Below are 22,876 nucleotides of genomic sequence, written 5' to 3'. Positions count from 1 at the left end.
TTTTATGTGCCCTGAAGAATTCTGCTGATTGAAATGATTGATACTTACATGAACAGGTCTAAATTAATGAAGAAGTAACAGTGAAGCATTCTAGATAACTGGTTTTGTGCTGCTGCTGCTTCGTGTTTCCTTAACTTGTGTGAAGATTAATTAGAGGCCAAGACTTCCCTTTTGATTTCTTTTAAGTAGCAGATGGACCTCTTCATAAGATTGTCTCTCCTACTGGTCATGCGTGTGTCTGTATTGGTAGACAAAACATTTAAAAACTTAGTTTCCTGGCAAACTGAATGTTAAAGATTCATGCTGGTTGTTGACTAACATGATAATACTGGTGGTCTCATCCTGGCTTGGGTTAAGAACGAATATAATGATCTGTGGTAAACATGGAGTGTTTTGGCTCAGTTCAGGGTTGTGTAAGTCTCTAGTACATACACAACTGTTTTGCTGCTTCCCTTTTCTTAGAGACTTGCTAAGGTCCCACTAGCAGTTGGGGAGTTTGCATGTGAACAAGCTAGAAACTGCAGAGTGATTTTTTTCAAGATCCTATCATTACATCTCCTACTTTAGAAAGAGGCCAAATTTTTCTGAAAGTTTGAATTGTTTGCATTTTATCTTTCATATTAATTCTTTTTCATCACGCTTGGAAGTGTCTCTGTGTGTGTGTGTGTGTGTGTGTGTTTAGGATTTTTTTTAAATTCATTTTATATAAATTCCTTGTAAACCTGAACTCTCCAAAAGAAAATAATCAATTTACAGGGTGTGCTCTGATAGCATAATCAAACTTCTCTTAATGAATGTTACCACATGTATGGAACAGTAGAGATATTTTGTCTCAAAGTAAATAAAACATAGTATTTGGTTATGTTAAATATACACAATTACCTTCAGTGTTTATGTAACGAACTTGGAATACTGTATTTTAGTGACATCAAAGTAAGCCGTACTTGTCTTCCTTAAGCATGAAGCAGGCTGAAGAAGGACCTCGCACAACCCTCTTGCTTTTCTTAGAGCAGTCTTTAAATGTTTCCATAGTTATTTTATTTCAATAGTCACAACTGTAGGGTAAAGTATCAGTATGAGAAGCAGCTATAGGTTTTGCCACATTCCTTTCAGCTGATGTATAGCTACCATTAACTCTTTCTGATGCTGTGATTGCACTTTTATGTTGACTGGCAAAATTCATTTAGTGCCCATTCTCATCAAGGTACTGAGGTACATTTTCTGTCCCCAGAGATTAATACAGGACAAATGACAAACGTTTTTGACACCTGTATGCTTTCTTTCCTCCTCCGTGCTATTCATAATAATGACTGCGTGCTATGCCTGCCTATCAGTGATTATAAAAGTATCTCCTGGGTACTTACAGTTCTGAGTGCAGTTTGAAACTGTGACTCAGCTTCATATACTGTGATTCAGGTGGCTTATTGATTCCTAAACACAGTCAGACTGATTTTTGTGTATTATTTTTATTTACCAAGTATACCTCATTGCATTCTGTCTTCCTGAACTATGTATAGTGTTTCTGAATGACTGATATACTAGTTTGGCCTTTATAAATACTGAGATGTTCACTATGCAATATAAATGCAGTTTTTATCTCAAAGTGTTTCTACTCATCAGTTTTCTGGGAATATATGTTGGTCATTGTGAATGGAATCATTGTGTTTGTTTTTTCAATGCAATTCTGAAACTGGATAAATGCTGTAAATAGAGTTTTGAGGAATTGCAGTAATTTCAATTTGAACTTGTGTTTTTACAATTATAATACCAGAAAACGATGCATATAGTTCTGTTCTCTAGCAATATTTGTTCTGTCTCCACCCTGAGAGAAGGTGTATAGATTTCTGAATTTGTACACATGTATAATTATGCAAGCTAAATGCTCAGTTATAAAATTATATTCTGAAAAGAATAAGTCATTTGTCTTTAATAAAACACTTTTTAAGAGTCTCTGATAAGTATTCTTTTTTTCTTGACAGTCTGTGGTGGACGACTGGATTGAATCATATAAACAAGACAGGGACATAGCACTTCTGGATTTAATCAACTTCTTTATCCAGTGTTCAGGATGTCGAGGTACAGAACGTTGGAAACAAGTTGTATAGAATAAATCTGACAGTCATACAAACATGTGTATTAGTGCAAATGCTGGTAAAGATGTGGGAGACACATGGATTGGTACTGCTCGTATGCATGGTTTATTTAGAAATATTGTCTACATTCAAGAATAATTTTATTTAAAGCTTGTTTGTCAAGGGCCTAGTCTTTCTTTTTCCTGTCATCATCCTAAAGTGTACAAATCCTCACAGAGACAATCTGCTCGTCAGCAAAAGGAGATGAAAGATCTTTAAATCAAGGTAGGCGTATCTTTACTTCCCCTTTCTGTTTCTTCCCCGTTTTTTTTATCACAAGAATTAGTAGGTGTAGCTATACCTTAATTTTGCTATTTTTTTTCTTTCTTTCTAGGAAAAAGCTTTTTTTTAACTGAAGAGGAAGGAGTCAGGCTTCAGCTGACTTCAATTAGCAAGAAAGATTTCTTTTGGATGAAGCACCAATCTTATTTCTTTCTCTGTAATACTTTACCAACTCACCAGCAAGTGGCCTGCCTTTTATACCCTATTTAAGCAGTCTCCCTTACCAGACATGCTGCAGTCAGTCTTTCTAGCATTCTGTTGCCACACTATACCTTCTAATGAATTTTTCATGTGTTGTCTTTTTTCACTTAACTCAACCTGGAAAAGAGAGGAAGACAGAGCTCTTCTCTCTCTGTAGTGCCCAGAACCAAACTATATACTGTTTCATGAAGCTTCATATAATATGCTTTGTGTAGAGTTGAAAATAACCCACAATTCAGAAATTCTTTTCTTCAGTTTGTAACTCATATGGGAATATATCTTTAGACATCAAATGATTTGGGTAGGAGTCCCCTTTCTTCATTGTTAAGTATAAGGTGAAGTTGCAGATATGGTTAAAAGTATTGGAGAAAAGAAATATGAGCTGTCAGTCAGCAGCTGCAGCAACTCTTTTTCATAGGTTAAGGAAATCAACTTTGTGAGTGATAGAAAGACTGAAGCTCTGGAAGTGTTCTGTGAAAGGGCTGAAGCTTAGGGCTTAAATCACCAGCCTGTGTCAATGTCTGTACTGTTCACACAGATTCCCTAAAATATTTTTCAGACTTGTTTGGCAGCTTATGTGAAAGTAGTTCCATTCTGTTTGCTTTTTTCTAACGCTCTTGTAAAGGTGTATATAAAAAAGAATCCCACAAGCTTCTTTCTAAGAAATTGGGCAACATTAAACCGAAGTGATCCTTGGCCATATGTTTTTATTCTTGTTGATGGAGGCATGTCATAAATATCTTCATTCCCCTGCTGCTCTCTAATTTCTACTTCGTTTCTTTCTTTCTGTTAGAGAAAGCAGCACTCTTACAATCTCAGAAGATTTGTATTTTTTAAACTTCTTTTTACTGACTGATGCAGGCTGAGTGCCCGCTGTCAACCATATGCTGCTGAAGCAATTGCTTCCCAGAAAAGCTTTCTGTTATTGGCTGTGAAGCAGCAGCGCTTCAAGTGGCTGATGTAATTTACTTTCTTTTCTTTTTTTTTTTTTTTAAAATGTTGAGCTGTTTCTCTGCTGAGCTTGCCTCAGTGGCCTTCTGGTCCTGCACAACAACGATAGGAGAAAGGAAGCAAAAATTATTTATCCCCCGAGTTTATGGTGTGCTTGGGGGATTTATTTCTGTGTTGGAATTTTTGCAGTGAATACAGTAACAGCTGTAAAACAGGGTTAAAATCCTGGCAAACAATTCTTTTCTTTGCCATTTCCATTAACATGCCTGTCTTCTAGAATAAGTAAAAACTTCATCAGAAGAGAGTGGATTTTATTGATAGTCCACTTAAGGTAAAATGCGTACTAAGCTGTCCTTAATGGAAATGAGGTGTGGAAGTTTGGGGCATTCTGTATTTTTTGTGAAAGACCAAGTTTCTTTCTCATGTAAAGATTGTGTGCTCTATTATGAGATTTTTATTTCCCTTTAAAGTTTTGTTAATGTTCTTGTTTGTTTTAATTTCTGATAAATAACAGCTCCTTCTGAATCTCAGTGGCTCCTTTATCTTTAATATTCCTTAATTTTCTTCTTTTCAGTTTGTTTCACTAACATTGTCTTGGATTCTCCAGCCTTCTTTCCCAATGTTGGATCTAAATGCTTACTGATAATATATCAAACATTGTAATATTTAACTTGAAGGGAGGAGGACAACTAACTTGGGAGGATGTTTCTCAGGAAATTTTGAAAGTGTTGCTAGATTAATAAATCTAGCATTTTAACAGTGCTTAGAGTTATTTGGTATCTAAATATATGTAAAATACACTTAGCTTGACATTTCTTCCAAAAGTTTTAAGCAGATGAAAAGTCTGTGCCTATTTTCTGACTTTAATTAGAAGTCATTTAGGCACCAAACTGTTTTATTTAGCAATGGTATTACCCTGGCAAAAATATCTTTCTGTTTAGAGAAATATTGATTTTTATATATTTATCCCATCCATTTGGGCCGCGCATACACTTGAATGATTCTGCTAGAATCCTCCAGCTTTCCTTAGAGATTTTCCTGAAATGAGAAGTAATATCTTGTAAATACAAATAAGGAGACATGTTATGTAAATTATTAATACCAAAAAATTGTAAAATCAATGGAATTTAAAGGCAAACTTAAAAGATCTGTGCAACTTAAAACTGAATAAATATAAACCAAACATTCAAGCATGTCTGTCCTTTGTCAACTCTTCTGAGTATCTATTTAATCAGTTACTTTCTATATAATGTGTTCTGGTTCATACAATAATGTCTATTAAAACATGCAAGATTTGGTTTTAGCATGACTTCAGTAATCTTTCCGGGTTTTTAAAGATCATTTGTTATAAATTAGAAGTTTGTCCTACTGAACTGCCAAAAGCATCTCAGTTCAATAATTAGATTTACATGGGAGTTAAAATCGCTTTTCACGCCATCTTTCCACTAGGTTGCCTGCTCAATCTGTACATTTGTTGCCTTTTCTGATTTTGATTATAAAGAAGTGAAAATAGTTTATTAAAAAATTTTTATTTTATCTTGCTGTTTTTTCCTTCAAGAATACCAACAAAAATTCCTGTCTTTCTCAGTTTATGCAGTCTTCTCCACGATGTTATATTGTGATTTTATGGCAGAGAAATGGTTAACCTACCCTTTTAAATGCATTGCTCCTTCTAGACGGAGGATCTTGTATCAGTACCTTAGAAAGATGAAAAAGTTATTTTTAAAATAATATTAAAATATAAATATTTTTCCTCTTGGAAAAACAGCAAATAAATACTGTTTTCAGTCCTTGAAAAAATCAGGTTTGTTTGTTGGTAGTAGGTATTTATTTTCCACAGTATTCACAATGTGTAAAGCAGGTGGTGGTGTATTTAACTTCTTACTTCTCTGTCAGGAACTTAATTTAGGATTTTGCATTTTTAGATAACAGGGAACTTTTAAATTAGGTTGTCATAATGATAAAATGATTTTTTAAAAATAACTTTCACTTGACTGAGAGTGGAAGTGTATCAAGACTACTGATTGCCATTTCAAATGTTGTAGTTTGGTCTGTAGCATTGTGGATACAGGCATCTTTCTCTCTTGCAGAAGACTTGCAGATCAGTGTTCACAGTTTTCTGGGGTTTTTTGAGAGCTCTTTTCTATTGCTTTCGTCTTTGTAGGAACACGTTTTTGATATTTTCCTTTTTTCTTTTCTTTTTTTGAGCACTTATGTAAAGCACAGCATAGTATGCTGAGATCTCTGAGCTAGTTGTAAGCAAGCTGAAATGTCTAATCAGCAATATGCGTGTACAGGTCCCAGAAGGATTATAACTGTGTCAGTATGATGCTGCATCTGGGCTAATTACTCAGTCTGAGAGGCAGAGCTAATTAGCTCAGGTATCATGCTCCGCTGCTATGACAACCAGGCTGTTTCCATTTCTGGAGCTCTGTGGATTTCAAGCTGACTTGGGTATCTGCATTGCTGTCTGTTTTTTCCTTCTGTTATTGATATAAAACAAACAGAAAACCCCACAAGCACTCTGACCCTCTACATTTTAAAGGCAGAGAGCCATGGTTGTGGAATAATTTTTTTTTTTTTTCTTCCTAACCAGAAACAATTAGTGGTTGAAACAGCCTATTAAGCTGTGAAGGACAAACCAACCCATTGAGTCCATCTAAGAAAAAAAGCTTTCTGTTGCGGGGGGAAACGGTATCTCCATAGCTGAAGAGGAGAGCCTCTTGACTACTTGCAAGTATATAGTGAAATTATTCCCTTTCTTACTCTCCCACTCCTCTTCTTCCCTTCCATTTATTTTCTGATAGGTAAGCCAGAAACCTGTACATTCTTAAGAAGATTTTGAGATGTGATTTGAGTACTGCTTCTGCTACTAGCCTTACCTCTGTCAAACAGCTCTGAGACACCAGGTACTGATGGAAGAAAACTGGTGAAACTCCCCTATGGTTAAATTCTCAGCAGTGTTGTAGCCTTCTCTGGATTGTAAGGGGCTCTCCTTTTAAGTGGTTTAGTGACTTGGCACACTGAAGTTTTTAGGAGTAGTTGGGGAAGGAGGCAGGTGAATTTTCTTTATATGCTGTTTCTCATATCTTATTCTTCCCCTCAAAATCTTCTCTTTAGGTTATTGTGTGGAAGCAAACGTTAATGAATGTTCAAACTGGCAACTGTCAACCTTGATTGCTGGTGGTGTTTAGCATTGGGTTTTTTAGTTATGAGTAAGCAGGAATCTTTGTATGAACTTTTTTGCCCAGTACTTAAAGCAGGACATGGTTATGGAATTTTTCGATGTGAATCAGTCACTTAGGCAACCACACTGTTCCAGCTTGAGCCTTGTGGTTGTTCCTCACCTATTCTAGTAAGATCCTCTGAAAAATTCTGTGATTGAATCGTGCAAACTGAGTCAACAAGTGCAGGAGTTCTGGGTTAGCTTGCTTGAATGACGGATGCGTGCTCATTTTGATTTTTATTAATGATCTGTGCTCTTAATTAAGGACAAGCTAATAGATCTTTGTTTTGACAGAGGAAATTGAAGGCTGAAACCAGGAAAAAGCACCTTAAAGTGACCATTGTATGGTCTGGCAAAAGAAATGAACAAGCAACTGCTTGCTTTGCTGTTGGACAGGATTTCAGAAGGCAAATTAGCCAGAAAATAGTGTTATTTAATCTAATTTAATAGTATTTTAATAGGGGGTATAACATTGTAAGTAGAGTAATGGTTTTTAAAAAATTAGTTTTCTCTCTATTTTTGTACACAGTTTTGTGATCAATGGAATAATACCACTCTGTACAGATGGATGTTACTGATCATGGAAAAAACACTGCTTGATAGTTTCCTGCAAATGGTCCTTTTGTAAGGAACTTCAAATTATTAGTGAGAAATGTTGCTGATTTTGGCATGTGTTAATAATAAATGCCTGAAGAGATAAAGCTTTTTAAGAAGCTGATATCATAAACATTCCATATTTCCAGCAAATTAGAAAATAATGCTTTTCATTGCATTGGAGTCCATTTTTAATAAGGGTATGAAGTATGCTTTCTTACAGTTTCTTCAGCAAAATCCCTTTTTAGTGTGTGAGTAGAAGGGTAGGGTAGAAGTTGCAGTCGGATAGGGTAGAGGTTGCAAATTAAAGGACTAATACACACTAAAAAAAATTATACTTACTCATGGTTTAAGTCATAGTAATGCCAAGGATTTATGAAATACTTCATATGCATAGTATGCAGAAATAAATACACCGCCACTAACTATATGATGCAGTTAAAAACATGCTGTTAACCACATTCAAAAATGGGAAGGTAAGACTTGAAAGACGGCAATGGCTTAATGTTAATTTCATGTGTGGTGTAGATAAACCAGATCTGAACTTTATACTTCTTTTTTCTGAGCCTTGAGGTCACTTTTATAGGGTGTTTATATTGAAGTGAAAGCTTATAAAATTCAAACTGAAGATAAGATGCAAGTTATTAACTGGTTTGGGTAGAAGATAAATCAGATTACCACACATGCATTAAATGTTTCATCAGTTCTTTAAATGAAGATAGGTACGGTTAAAAAGTTCATATCAAACACTTGACAATTAATATAGTTACATCAGAATAATTTTTTGTGGAAAAGTGCAAATGGTTGGTATTTGTTGACATTTGTGTAACTAAAGCTTTAGTTGTTGTGTGTATTGTTTTTAAACCAAACAGGTTTTAAATAATTCTTACAGTTTCTGCTGAATGGTATGTGTACTTTTCATCTTAATGTACTCTTTCTTCCTTACTATTTTTTTTTCTGTTCTTTAGCTCTTCAAAGTTTATCTGGCTATGGGAAGAATGGCTACAAATTTTTTTTATTTTGGTTCTTTTAAGCTTTGCATCTCCCTAACTCTTCTGGGGATGGGAAGCCTTGGGGGCAAAAAAAAATAAAAATCACATCTCAAAGTGAAAAAAAGCCTTGAAGTAGCACATCACATTTTATAGCCACTTGTGAACTAATGGCATCTGCTTCCCAAAAGGTACATCTTACTACTTTCAGAAACTAGCGGGAAAAAAATGCAGGAATTAGCTGACCTTTCCATATAGGAGTCATGAATGAAGGGCATACTGGTCTGTGGTTTCAAAATGTGAATGAAATACCTGCTGTTGTGCTGAGGTCTGAATCCAGTCCAAGATTTCACCCTGTGAATTGGTAACAGGAGCGACTGTAATTTAAACCAAACATATTTTTCTTTATTACTTGCTACCTGAATATATTGAACTATTCGCTTTCAAGTATGACAGCAGACCAAAAATAAGCTGGTTTAAAATCAGCTATTAACTAATTTATTAGTATGAATTAATATAAATTTTCAAATAAATTTACAATAAATTTATTAAATTAATTGACAGAACTTTCGATACTAGAATATTTATTAAATTAATTGACAGAACTTTCGATACTAGAATATTTTAGAGCAAATATATAATGTAAAGAAAGACAAATTCCCTTTGGAATGATAGTCTAAGAGCAAGTTCTGCACTGCCGGTTCTGTATAATATGTTTAAGTCTCTGCTGAGAATGAAAACACTCCTTGTAAGCAAGGAACAAAGTCTGCGTTCTACTCCTGTGTGCTACTTAGTACATTCACAGCTTGTAAAATTATCTTTGGCACTGCTCATTGGAGATAAATTGTGTAAGGCTTTCAAATAGTACTGCTTGTTTTCCACTGTATTCATTTAATTACATACATATTGATCTGGAAAATGCTACTACTCACTACTCATGTGACTACAGAGTTACCATTTGAGAAGTCTCTCTCAGATCGATGATGTTTTAATGCTACAACTTCTAAAAATTAGAGCAATAAATAACTCTTGGTGTTAATGATTCTGAATTTTTGCTGTCATATTAGCCAGATCTGTGTCATTTCCTCCTTATTTATGCTTAGCTTGTTTTCTGTATAATACAAATTTGTTACAGGAGGGACACCTCTGTACTAAGCAGATAAGAAGAAGCATTAGTTTCATTTTTTGACAGTATTGTTCTAAGACTTGCGAGCAAATTGTGCCTGTATATGAATTTGTCTCTATGTATTAGGTGCGTTGCTGGATTTTTTTATTTTTTGGTTATATAGATGGTACTTTCTCTGAAGACAGGAACTAATTATGAAAAGAATCAAATACCACTAGATCTTAGCACTTTCTTACTGAATTACAAATAGGAAGGGTCCTCATGTCTTTCCAAAGATGTGAATTCTGCTGAAGGTTGAGTCAGACTTTTTCCAGACCAAGGATAGGAATTAAATTCCAAAAATTACATTTCTCTATGCAAACACTGTAATTACAATTCTCTCTCTTTTGCATTGAGAAAGCTGTAGTTTTATTAAGTGCAATGCTACTGCACACTTCAATAATTACTTTTAAAGATAAAAAGGGATGATTAAAAAGGTCTACATCCTAATAAAAAAGCCCTTATTCTCTGGCACAAAGAAAGTGGTTAAAACAAATTCAGTATTCTCTTAATCTGTAACCATTTAACAGTAGCTACATACAGAAGACGAAGAGCAGCTTGGGTTTCAAAGAAGATGCATCTAAATTTGGAAGACGTGGGCTCTTATGCAAATACAATCCTGCTCACCTTCCACTACTACCTACTTGATTCCCCATTTATATCAGTCTGATCATATTGCCTCAGTCATCTTTAACCTGAACCATGACCAGCTGAGCCTTACCATTTTTTACCTCCTTTTAACTGGAAGTTACAGCATTTTCTGGCACTTCCAGGGTCAAATCTGTTACAGGGAAGACTGGTGTAAATGGCCTTTGCCTTCATGTTGTTTCTTCTCCTTATTTGCATTGAGCAAGAAGCATGGTGGAATGCTTTTGGGTACCTGGATGGGTGGAAAAGGGAGTTATACAAAAATATTAACCAATTGTGCAGAAACAGTGAGGAGCTCCCTTGCCAGCATTCTCTGTAGCCTTGTTTAAATAAGGAACTGATAACCCCTAGCAAAGCTGAACCCAGTTCTTGGATAACTGTCATCATGTGGGAAGTGAGCAGCAGAGGGTTTCATGCTTCTTTCACTTAACACTGTTAGCTTAAATTTTGGCTTAGAACAACTGGTATTCATACTCTCCACCTGTAGCATTGGGTCCTGGGTATTTAATTTCAAAAACTGCCTGATTTCATAAAGGGATGAACTCAGGAGTTACGAGGTTAAAACACCTTTGACTGATTAGAAAGCCTTTTCTTTGAGGAATAGTCTGTAGAGTTTAATAGGCATCATCTGTTGTGGAAATAAGCTTCTACAGAGTCATAACATCATCTTTTGAAATACCTTTAAGGTAGTTTGTCAGATTTACCAAAATGTCTACTATTTATTTTGTTAATTTTCTTGTTATTGAAATAAAGTTCTGGATAACTTGTAAGTTGATGTTATTTAGGAAACTGTGATAATTGGAAAAGGGCCTAGAAATACTTTTAGCATCTTTTGGGAATGAAAATTTATTGTAGATATATTTAACTACATATATATAGCCACTAATATTGTTATTTGAAATAACCTTTTTTTTAGACTCTGGAAATTATCAGATCCCCAAATTCTCAGGGATTAAACCACTAAAACAAGTTTTACTTCAAATCTAATTTAGTATGACAAGAATAAATTTCCAGTTGACCATGTTTATTCCCAGCACAGATTCCTGGATCAAGATTATTTAGCCAACTATATGAACTGAACCTCAAAATAGTGCACGTAGCTACATTATAAGAGCTAGTGGTGATAAATTTCTAAGATATATAAAAAAAAAATATCAGTGGTTTAAAAAGAATTGTTGACATTATGAAGTGATTGTTCTTGAAATTTAGTAAAACTAAATATCAAGAAGTTATTTAAAACTGTTTGAAATAAGATGCCTGCCTAAAAATTAATAATCTGCTTGGATTATCAATGTGTGGAAAGAGCAGTTAATGAATACTGTAAATTTCAGAAAAAGTAAATTATTGATCTTGTATCATTTCTTACCATGAGTAATGATGGATAGGTATCTCAAGGAAAAGGATACTAAATACATAGACCACATCTCCTGTGATCATTATGAGAAATGGAGTTATATATTTGAACAGAGGGCTGTTAAGAGTTTGCGCAGTTTAGTTGAAATGCAGCAAGTTCTCTGTCAAGCATTTTTAAGTGAAGTCGTGAGCATTTTTGTAGCTTAGATGCTGCAGCTCAATCAAATCACAGTTTTATTTTAGAGAATGAATTGAGCTTCTGTTGACACAACTCTGCAGGGCTGTAAATGGAGTAACTACAGATTCTCTCTTACCAAGTTTCTCTTGTCATCCAGATGCCGAACCAGATACAAGCAGACACACAACCAGCACCTCAACCCCCAAACAAAAAAAAAAACGCCTAGTCTACTATGTCCTAAAAATTGTTTTGGAAGTATTATCACAAATGTCCAAAAATTACATCCTGAAATAACCCAATGAACTGAGAATCAGAACATGATCAGATCACACTCCTAGACTTAGAAACAATTTAGGAATAAAATCACTGGACTACCAGAAAAAGTTCATAACCTTCATTAAAGACAGTTTTTCTTCCAGAGGGAGGACAGGCGGGAGTTTTACAGGGGTTTAATTTGCCTCTGGGGGCAGCAGTGGGAGTAATACTTTAGAGTCCAGGAAGGTGGATAACAATAACATTAATTAATTAAATAAGGTATCTAGAAGAACACAGAAGATACTACATTCTCTCTAAAAGAAAGCCATATTTTTGCAGTGTACTGGTATCTCTTAAACATAAAAACAAAGTAATGTGGTAAAGCAGTTCTGCACAAAAGCTGTTGAGAAAGTTGTTATGTGGCCAGCTATTAAAAGAAGGGACTAAATTGTCATTTTGGGAGACCAAAACTGATTAATAAGTAAATCACACGGTTTATATAGAGAAATGGAATATCATGCAAGTGACTTTAATTATGCGACTGTATAATAAGGATATTTCAGAGGGACCTAGCAGTGCTGCTAAGTAGCATTACATTTATTAAACTGAGAAGTATTAACAGGAGATTTTACATATGTTTGAGGGAAATAAATACCTTTTTCCCAGATAGTTTAACGGAGAATAGTTCTGTGGATTAGATTGTTGTAGTGGAATTTCAATTTGTGGTGACATAAATGCATGGCGATTTTCTACTTTGTTGATTCAAACCAGTTTTGCCCCCCGTTTTGATTTTCACCTTATATTCTTCAAGTCAGTTTAGTTAGCCTTTCAAAGTGACTTTTTTTCCGCTTATTAAGAGGAGGCAGATGCATTTCAAGAAGAAAGCATCTTCTGAAGTTAACAAAAGATTGCTGTTACTCCTGTGTTCTCACGGACTGCCTTTTAGACAGCTATTTTTTTCCTTATGGTAGAGAAGACTGAAAAATATGAAATTTACCACACCAGGTGAGGTCAAGTATATTTCCATGAGTCCCCATAACAACATGAGTAATTTCTTCCAGTTACAGCTGGATTTATCAAGAGTCCCCTTCTTGTTTCCAAAGTTACGAACTGAAAGAAATAGCAAATCTTGGCAACCAGAACATATGTGTTTTCCACTGAATTCCTACTGTACTCAGTGGCTGTAAGTACGACAGCTCCTTTGGTTCCAAGGATATTGCTCACATGACAACTGTTTGTAATGAGCTCAACCAGACTCCTCAAACTTTTTTGATAACCTTCAGACTTTTTTGATAGCTGAAAAAGGCACTGAATCCAATGCCATCATAACTGCAGCTGTAAGTCAGCTTCTCTGATCTAGTGACCTGTGTCAGTTTGGGATTCTGAAGCTGAGGTGAATGGGAATGACAACAGTTGCTGGGCCAGTCAAGTTACTAAGTGTCCTTTCTACTCTTAACTCCAAGCCTTGTAACTAGAATTTCCTGACTGAAGGTTTTACTTATAGTTCAGAGGCCCCTGAAGATTCTCAGTTCTTGTGAAGTGATCATCAGTGGGGAGTATAGTGGAAATCATTAATATTATCTGTTTAGAGCTTTTGAAGACCAGTTACTTCTATTTTGTAGTGAGGTGGTTATTCTAAAACTATGACCTAACAAAACAAAAATCTTAACTCATTTTTGCTTTTCAAAGTAGAAGTCACAAACACTAACATATTTGCATTTAAAGAGAGAAGAAAATAAATTCAACTATTATACCTGACTAGAAATTATAATTTCACCATGGTATGGCACCATTGTTAGAATATCAGCAAACCAGATTCTTTCCAGCTTCAGAGAGACAGTATAAGTTTGGTTTTGTATCTTTATTATTTGGCAAGTTGGGTAAGTGACCAGTGACAGAGTAGCTTTTTGCTCTAAATTATGAGAAGATCAGATGTATGGATTGGCAGTGCTTTGATTTGTAATTTTACAAGCAGCTCTTGAACTGTCTTTTCAACCTATCACCACTAAATCTGCTTCTAGAAGATATCCTTTCCATTAATATACAGAAGAAAATATATGCCATTCAGTTCCTGCTGCCATAACTTGTGGTTATTTCAGTAACAGATTGGAATTTTAAGTCCTGATTAATTAAGGAATCATAAGAGGTTCAAACTGTCTTGATCTGAGTTATAAAGGGTTTAATCTTAATGATAATGGTGCAGAAAACCTGAATTAGTTAGTTTGCTTTTTGTTCTCGAGATTTGTTCTTAATTCTTTCTTGTCTTATTTTTTTACTGGAAACTCCAGTCTTCTGAAGGTTATCATCAAGATAGTGAAGGTTTATAGTTGATGCAGAAATTTGACTTACTGATGTCGTATGCAGAATACAGCTTATTGTCCCTTAACATCGTATGTCTCACTATTGAATATATTTTTTGACAATTTATAACTAAATCCATAGCTTAGAGTTTAATTTATGATGTGTACATTTGGAGTTGCTTATACTTCTGTCAAACAGGTACTCTTTTTCTTAATGGTGGGAGAGTACACTTGACCTCTGAAGATTTTTAAACACTCTGTGTGTCCTGTCTATCTGGTTGGCTTGTAGCGGCTTACAGAATAGTGTTGCAAACAGGGAAGATAACAGCCCAGGCCTCTTATAGGCACTTACAAACCATTTTGTCTAATACTTTTTTTTCATTTAATTCCAGTTATTTCTTTGTATTAAAAAAAGTATCAATTAAGATCAAAGAGCGAAACTACGTTCGAATGATATTTATAACCTAATCTTAGGTCCCATAGTTCTTACCAGCTAGCTCAGCTGTGACAGCCAACTTCTACCCAAAGTTTGTGAGATACCTGCATTCAGATGAGGCCTTGATGTAAACAGTTTGCTGATAAGGGCCAGTGGCTGGGTTCAGCAGTTCACAGGGTGTTATCAGAGCAGAGTCCTGAGTATAAGCTTGAAAAAGTCTTGAGAAAGACAAGGTGGCTGTGGCCTGTAACAGTTGTCAGTTAGGTTACCTTGGTACATTACTTTATTGCTCTGCTAGTCTGATACTTTGGCCAGTGATTACTTTTTAGTGCTACTTTGCATATTATGTATATAATGCCATACTTGTTTCTTTTACCTCCTTGATGGGGATATAAAGTTCCAGTTGGCTTTAGTTTTGACCGTGCTTTTGTGTGTGAATGGTAGCTTAGTAAACATTAACTCGGTGATTACAGAGTTGTTTAATACATCTTAGGGAGAAAAAATAATCAGAGGTTTGGGAAGGAGGAATTTTTAACATATACAAAGTGAGTAAGTTAATTGATCTCAACTGTGTACTAGAGTAATAGTAGTATAGTACAGTGCACTGTTGTGATTGTAAAGTGTATTTATTGCAGCATACAGTATTAATAGTTGAGCTTACTTGCATTGGCTTTGCTCTGATTACGGTAGGTTATAAAATCAAGCACAATACTGTTTAATACTGAGTTGTGAAGATGTGAGACAAACTTCAGGGCTTAGCTTTAGATTTAAGATGCACAGATGGATATCCCGTAGCTTTCTTTCAGGGAAGTACACCCAGAACTGATCTTAGGAAGTGGCTGTTTCCTCGTTCTATGAAGGAAAGCTGCTCAACAAGATGCTCTTGGGATAGGCGAGCATCTACACTCTGCACCCTGGTAGCATTCCTCTCTGCCCGCCTGTGTGGAGCAAAGCTTGTAGTTCATTTGAATTAGAAACAGTGAGAGACATTGCAGTATTTTGAAAAATGCATTTAAGCCTTAGGTATTTTGAGACTTTGATCTCATTGAAACGATGTAAGATGACAGGCATTTTGAAAAAGGGCAATCCTCTTTTTAATTCTTATCAGCCTGTAATGACAGCAAAAAAGTGCTAAATATCCTAGAAAAAAAGTAATTACGTGCATGAGATCTCATTAATAGGGAAGATTCAAGGAGAAGAGGAAATGGAAGTATCTGTTAACAGTGGAATGAGGTATGACAAGGTAAACTTGTGCCTTTAAATGCAGGAAAGTATAAGGCAAAGGGAAATGGATTCCAAAAATTACGAGAAATGAATATGTTCTGTGAGGGCACATCTACACGGATGAGCTTGGGGAGCAGGATAAGAGAGAGGCAGACAAGTGTACATCCCAGTGCTTTGGTTTTGCTTTAGCAGCCAAAATAGCAGTATACTCATGTTATCTAGTGAGTATGTTGTGGGGCTGCTTCAAACTGCTGCAGAATGATAGCCAGAATAGACTGCTGAACAGAGCCATAAATTTAAAATGTAACTCAATTTTTTAATATTCTCACCAAGCAATTGATCCATAGCATAGCATCCTTTGGTGTTTTTGTCGTGGACTTCAATGAAAATTTCATGTGGGAAGGACAACAAAGCAATTAGTAGGCAGAGTCTATGTTGACATGGAGTTACTGCTGAGAATGCAGTTATGCCAAAAGTAATGAGTCTTGTACACAAAATTCACGATTAAACTTAAAATATGAGCATATCACAGTAAAGACATCCTGATATGATGTGACCTCTAGATATCTTAAACTGATAATGGGGGGGAGGGGACACTGAGAAACGTAAAAAGGAAAGATTACCTAAAGTACTGACAACTGGGGAGGGGGGGGAAGGAAAAAAAAATATTCTGAGCAATTTGTTATAAAATACCAAGCAGACTAAATGCTCTTCACAAAAAAACCCATTAGTTGTAGGTTATGCTAAAATATTTTATTTTACCCAAGTATTGCTTTGTATTTTCCCACTTCAGAGATCTTTCTACCAGTTTCTGAGCTGTAAGACACAACCAGAGGAGTAAGGTGGCTGCTTTACTCTGTGACTGCATAAGCGGTGTTTTGCATTTGGATATCTAAAAAGGATAGTATTAGTGGCATGATAATACTGCATGTATTTACAGGGCCATTTTTAATTTGATCAAAACACGCTGTTTCAACTAATTCTGATACTAAAATTTGAAAGGTAGAGGATCCAAAACAATCTGAAAGGAGACTGTAAATAAGGATTTAAGCCAATTTCCAGATTAAACCTCCATTACTTGTAATGTTCCTTTGTGTTTTTCTTCTTTCCTTTTTCCTTAATAGTACTTGATTACTTTTTCCTCTTGAGTCCACTATCTTTGTGCTAATTAATGTACTCAAACTCTTCATTCCCTCGTGTATTTCATCTGCTATTCATTACTATTTGTTTTTCAACACTCTTTTCAGTACTTGCTGCTTTATCACTTACGTAACGTTTTGTTCTTCTGGTATTATTACGTTTACATAGGTGTATATTTTTTTACATTTTGCTCTCAAATACTCCTTAGTGAATCCTAGAGATCCACTGTTGAGAAACAAGTTACATGTTGACCTTTCTTGGTTTTCTGCTCCTTTTTCTACATTCCTACTTATATTTGTCTTGTCAACACTTGTGATCTGTGTGTGTTCCAGCAGTTTCTTTTCTTAGTTCTGAGGTGACAGTTCCCTCTTACACTATATTTTTTTATACGCATATCCAGACTTCTACTGAGCTTGGCTCTGGTATGTGCTCTCTTGTTCTCTCACCCATGCCAAAACATGTTGAGCAACTATTCATTGTAGTGTTTTAACTTCACTTTTAATATGATGCTTCCTATTACTTTTCCATAGTAGCCAAGTTCCAGTTACCAAAAAAAAAAAATCCTCAAGGGCTTTTTTCTATAGGGTTTCATCTAGTTTTTCTTTGTAAATCCATTGTAAGCAAAGATCCTGTCTCTGCTCTGTAAATGGCTAATCCATGCATGGAGTCATTGATATAAAAAGCTTTTGAGACATCAGATATGGTATCTGTGCCACTCCCTGTGGGGAGGTTTTTTCAGATAACATATTACATATTAAACCATAGCTGTTATTGATTTTTCTACTCCTCTTCACGTTGCTTAATGACTAGACTTGGGGTACCTAGAAGATTTCTTAAAATTCATGGAATGGAAACTTGGAAGTTCTTAATTTTGTTTAATAGATAATATTTGCAACAAGGAAAAAGCAGGACTATAGCCTAAGCCCTCTTCTTTATCCTCTCTGATAAGGAAGGGCTAATTCCCCTAAGCTTTTCCCCTTTTTCTTAACTTCAGGGTGTTTTACATTCTTGAAGGACAGTATTACAGTCAGTGTACATGCAATTACAATTGTATGTGTGCTGCACTTCTGTAAATTCATCCATAAGACTGCCTGGAAAATGGAGAATGTGCTATTATGGACCATCTCTGAAATAGTTTAAAATGTCCAGACTATTATAAGAACTCAAAAGTGAAAGAAAATAGTTTTCTACAGCATCCTAATCAGCTCCTCTTGTAAGATCACCATCTTTATTCCTGCACTTCCTTACCTAGGTCATTGGCTGTAGCAAGAGCTGAACGCATTGGAGATACAATGATTTCACCTACACAACTCCTAATCACTTGCAAGAATCCAAAACTGTTCAGTTTTCTGTGGCTAATGAAGCTAGACACAATAGTAGACAGCCGTATGAGTTGGTGACTCATCAAAGTTGACTCACAAAGAAATGTAATCAGGGTTGCACAGAGCATCTTAAGTTTGGCACTTCTTAATTTCTGCTTTAGTTTCTAAGCACAAAGATTATTTAAATTTTTTGCATGTGATTTCTGAAATTATTTTTATTTCCTTAGACAAAGAAAAACCTCTGTATATGTGTTCAGATAGTCATAAAGTAAAAAGGGATATGGGAGGCAGCTGACAGATAAAACAATTTTTTTTTTCCCAAGCAAAGCAGGAAAAACAATTATGTGAAAAAGAAGGATTTCTCTCATCTTGCATACTATTAAATAAGGAGAGAGAAAGATAAAGGCATTGCTTTCAGCCAGCTCAGCTGATTTTTGCATTGTTTTTTCACAGATCATAGCCAGTAAATGCTTTAGTCTTTAATATACTCTAAATAAGTGATTTCGTGAGAAGCAGAACTGAGGAGGAGTGATTTCTAGTGTATTTGTGTTGACTGACTTTACTGAATTATACAAAAGCTATTGAACGTATTCATGAAGAGTCAGATACTCTTTATGAGATCATGTTGTGAATGCCATGTAACTCTAAAAAAGATTCTGAAGCAGCTTGTAACTTTTTGGAAACTAAACAGGCTATATAGACAAACACTGCTGGGGAAGAGGTTGGTGTGCTCCAGTGAAGCTTTTCTTGAAGAAGCCATAGCATTCACAACATAAGTGTCTCTGTCCTTCTCCAGCCTCAGTGAGAGGCTGAGAGATATTAGCAGACATTGAGGTCATGGTTCATACTGTGCCTGAATGACCTCTTTGGCTTCTATTCAACTACCTGCTTTTGTAAAATTTATAGGGACATTTTATATCCAAGATCAGTCAGGTTTGTTTTAAACAAACAATTGAGAATTTATTAAGCAGCATACTTGCAGGCAGAAATGCACACAAGTCTTAAATCCTTCTTTCAGATTAATAAAGTGTAGAAACTTTTCAGGTAGACAGTGGCTTTCATTTAATGAGGGAAATCAAATGTTTTAGATATAAGTTGTTTGAGATGTTTCTGTATCTCCAGTCTCAATTTATGAAGCACACCAGCTTTCATCGATGTTAAAGTTCTTCACTTTTTACTGCAGCTCCATTTGCAGTGCTTACAAAGTGTCTATTTTACTGTTGTTTAACATGTCTGATTTGTTTTCATCAAATAAATTATATGGGCTGATACCAGTCAGCATTTGCCTGGTGGCTCTCAGAGTGGTGACTGGGGAATTTGTAGAAGTAAGGATCCGCTCTGGGAAACCTGGAGTGATTTTGGTCTGTTTGGTGGTGCCATTGCTAATAAGATTTGTCCCTGTATAGATGCAGATGCTCCTTTTATGCCTTACCCTTTCTTTCCACATACTGGAGCAGCAGTTTAAGTAAAATTGCAGAGGACCTGTACCAAGTGTATTTCTTCAGAACCATATTTGAAAAGATCTCATGCAGTTAACATGAAGCTTCCTCTAGGTAAATAAAGCTAGCGCAGTTGTCTTAAGGGACAAGAGGCAGGTGAAGGAGATGCAGAGCATGGTGGTCCTTCAGCAGCTGCAGGAGACTGGCTTGTTTGGCCTGCTGAGTTCTGTCAGATCTCTGGCAACACTCAGTTGTGGCACAGCCCACTGAAAGGCCTGGCCCGTTGTTCTGAGGGAGGAAGGGTGCTGTAAAGGATTCTCTTTCTTTGCTGTTGCTTTGTTTCCTTTCTTAGATAATATTTTTTTGTGGAGTCTAGAGCCAGTCACATCAGTTGAGGATCTCTAGATAATTCCTTCTGTTTTTATAATTTTTTTTTTAGGACTTCTCTTTCATCTTCCCCTCTTTACTCCTTCTGAGAAATAGGGCTAGAAATAAGAGTGACAGAGGACTGAGGAAATGATCAATACTTCATCAGGGGAAGCAGAAGGACTGAGGGGAAAGAGGGTGGACCCTGGCTATATCCTGTGATTGTCTTTTGCCTCCTAACTTCCTGGTAAGTGGAGGTACCATGTTTTATGGAGTTATGTTTTCTGTGTTGGAAGAAATGTAGATAATGACTAACAAGAAATTTGTTTCTCTGATAAAATATGCTTTGGCAAAAATGTGTATGACAGGGTGTTGAAGGTTTGCAGTGTGTCTGTGGGTCACAGTCTTGCCAGTGTGAACCTGTAGGTGGGACAAGCACATTCATAGAAAGTGGAAGGACTTCTGAAGTGAATGTTCTTGGATGGACACTGAAGTGAATGTCCTTGGTGCATGATTTATATGAAAGAGCTTGAAGCTCTTTGAAGCAGGAAATGTGGATAAGCGTGATGTGGTTAAGTCTGCCTGTGTTTTCAGAAGTCTTTCAGTGGAGTCCTCACTTTCCTGAGTGAGAAGCTGAGAGAACAGAGGTGCTCAATCTCAAGAAGGCGGCCAAAGGGAGATCTTACTGCTTGCTTCAAATGAGAGACTAGAGAGAAGGTGAAGCCAGATTTGCCATGGCATTCAATAGTAATAGGATGAGTTAACAAATACGAGTTGAAACATGGGAAATTCCAGTTTGACATAAGGAGAAACATTTTTGCCATAAGGTGGTCAAGTAGTGGAGGCATAAGGGCTCAGGCAGGGTGTGGGATCACTGTCCTGGGACATACTCAAAACTCACCTGGGAAGCCTGATCTAGTTGGCCCTGCTTTGGGAAGGGTTTGGAGTAGCTGACAGGAATCCTTTCAACTGAAATTACTCTACAATTCTAGAATTCTGAGGAAGATACGTAGGTGTGAGTTTGCCATTGCATGAACAAACATTTGGTAAAAATCATAGGAAACAGGATGGGCATAAATAATCTGTTTTAAAATATTAATTATCTATTTATTACTTTAAAAATTGGTGGAGTAAACCTTTTAGCTATCCAGAAGAATGCTTAATAAAGAATCTGTAGTATATGAAGCCTCTTCCAGTATGATGGAACAGAGATCTATTATTTTCCTTCGAGGAGTACTCATTATTTCTAAAACTCCTCTGGGGTTTATTGTAATTGCTATGAAATGTTGTAGAAAGTACAAGAGGGTGTACTGCTACATAGTAATATACAAAGTAATGGTACAAAGGAATTGGTCTTATCTGAAATCAGTTTATCAGACAGATTGCATGTTTTCAAGGCCTTAGCTATTATATTATCATCCCACATTTGAACTGTGCATTATAACGAGAGATGCCTGGTACCAAGCTTCAGTTCACAGAGCAGGTACTCATAACACGTTGATAACTAGCCCAGCAGCCCAGGACTAGGGCTGTGTGCAATGAACACAGGCACAGAGACAATGCCTGTGGCCTGCTGTTAGCAATGGCAATAATATTTTTACTCCAGCCTTGACTGCGGAAATGGTTATGCTCTATAGTGCTTGTGTTTGGATTGTCTGGCTGCTCTTCTGTCACTGGGCACCACTGAGAAGCATCTTGCTCCGTCGGTTTTGCACCCTTCCATCAGGTATTTATTTATACACACAGATAAGATCCCCACCCAAGATGGGGGAAGAGCTTAGGCCCAAACTGAGCCCCTCGTTGCAGAGAGCAGCTTATATGTTTGTATGTTAATAGTGCAGGTGATAGGTAGTCTAGATGTGAAAAACAGTCTTTGATAAAAGCACCCTGGAACACTAGATATATCTAAATGTGCTTATTTCAAATACTTACACTGTTATATCTTACACTTAACTTTCAGCTCTACCTCAACTATCTATGTTTATATTGCTGGATTTGAGTCACTTTTGACAGCAAGCAGCCAAACTCTGGCTCCACATATGCAGTGATAAGCTGTAGTTACTAATGTTTTACTCCTGGAGCCTGCTGTTATTGTGAATAATTTGAAAATACAACCTCTTTGCTTGGTAGTGCTCTGAGTGGTGAAGAGTTGGACAAATATATGTGTATGTATATTAGAAACTAAGAAATCTCTCAAATTTAACTGCACTTGCATCTTGAGTATTGAGTGTAGTTCTGACCATCCTGCTTCCAAAAAGATATACAAAAATATAAAGAAAAACCCAAGCAGTGAAAAAGAGAATTGCAAATAGAGGAACAGTTATTCACTCTTGCAAAATAAGATCCCAGGCTTGTCAAATAAAATGGTCAGGCAGCAGCTTTAAAAATAGGATGAGGTAACTTCTTAAGGAAGATAGAGCTAAACTGCAGGTTTCATTGATTCTCAGTTCTTTGGAGATGAAGGTACAAATGATTTAAGAGATAATTGATCCCTTAGCAGGTATTAAATCCGATAGTCACAATGTGACTTAACAACCTGCAGTTCAGGCAAACCCTAAACTACTGCTAAATGCAAGATTCATCTAATGATGAGCTCTATTTGCAGTTTTCCTAACACCTGCTGCTGATTACTGACTTTACAAAAATCTGTATGTTAGGGTTTTTTTCATCAGATC

The 22,876-nt window shown here is 36.1% G+C and overlaps 1 protein-coding gene across 5 annotated transcripts in view; it reads left to right on the top strand.

Moving 5' to 3' along the window:
• Positions 1-22,876, top strand: part of STAG1 (stromal antigen 1) — a 204,207-nt gene that overhangs the window by 75,701 nt on the left and 105,630 nt on the right. For all 5 annotated transcript variants that reach the window (XM_026855427.1, XM_026855431.1, XM_026855430.1 and 2 more), the window contains one exon: positions 1,980-2,076. In XM_026855427.1, the coding sequence (XP_026711228.1) occupies positions 1,980-2,076 (97 nt within the window). The remainder of the gene's footprint in view (positions 1-1,979; positions 2,077-22,876) is intronic.

This window comes from Athene cunicularia (assembly GCF_003259725.1).
Source record: "Athene cunicularia isolate RWA chromosome 9 unlocalized genomic scaffold, athCun1 chr9_part2, whole genome shotgun sequence".
NCBI lineage: Eukaryota > Metazoa > Chordata > Aves > Strigiformes > Strigidae > Athene > Athene cunicularia.
This window is presented reverse-complemented; position numbering and strand designations above follow the sequence as displayed.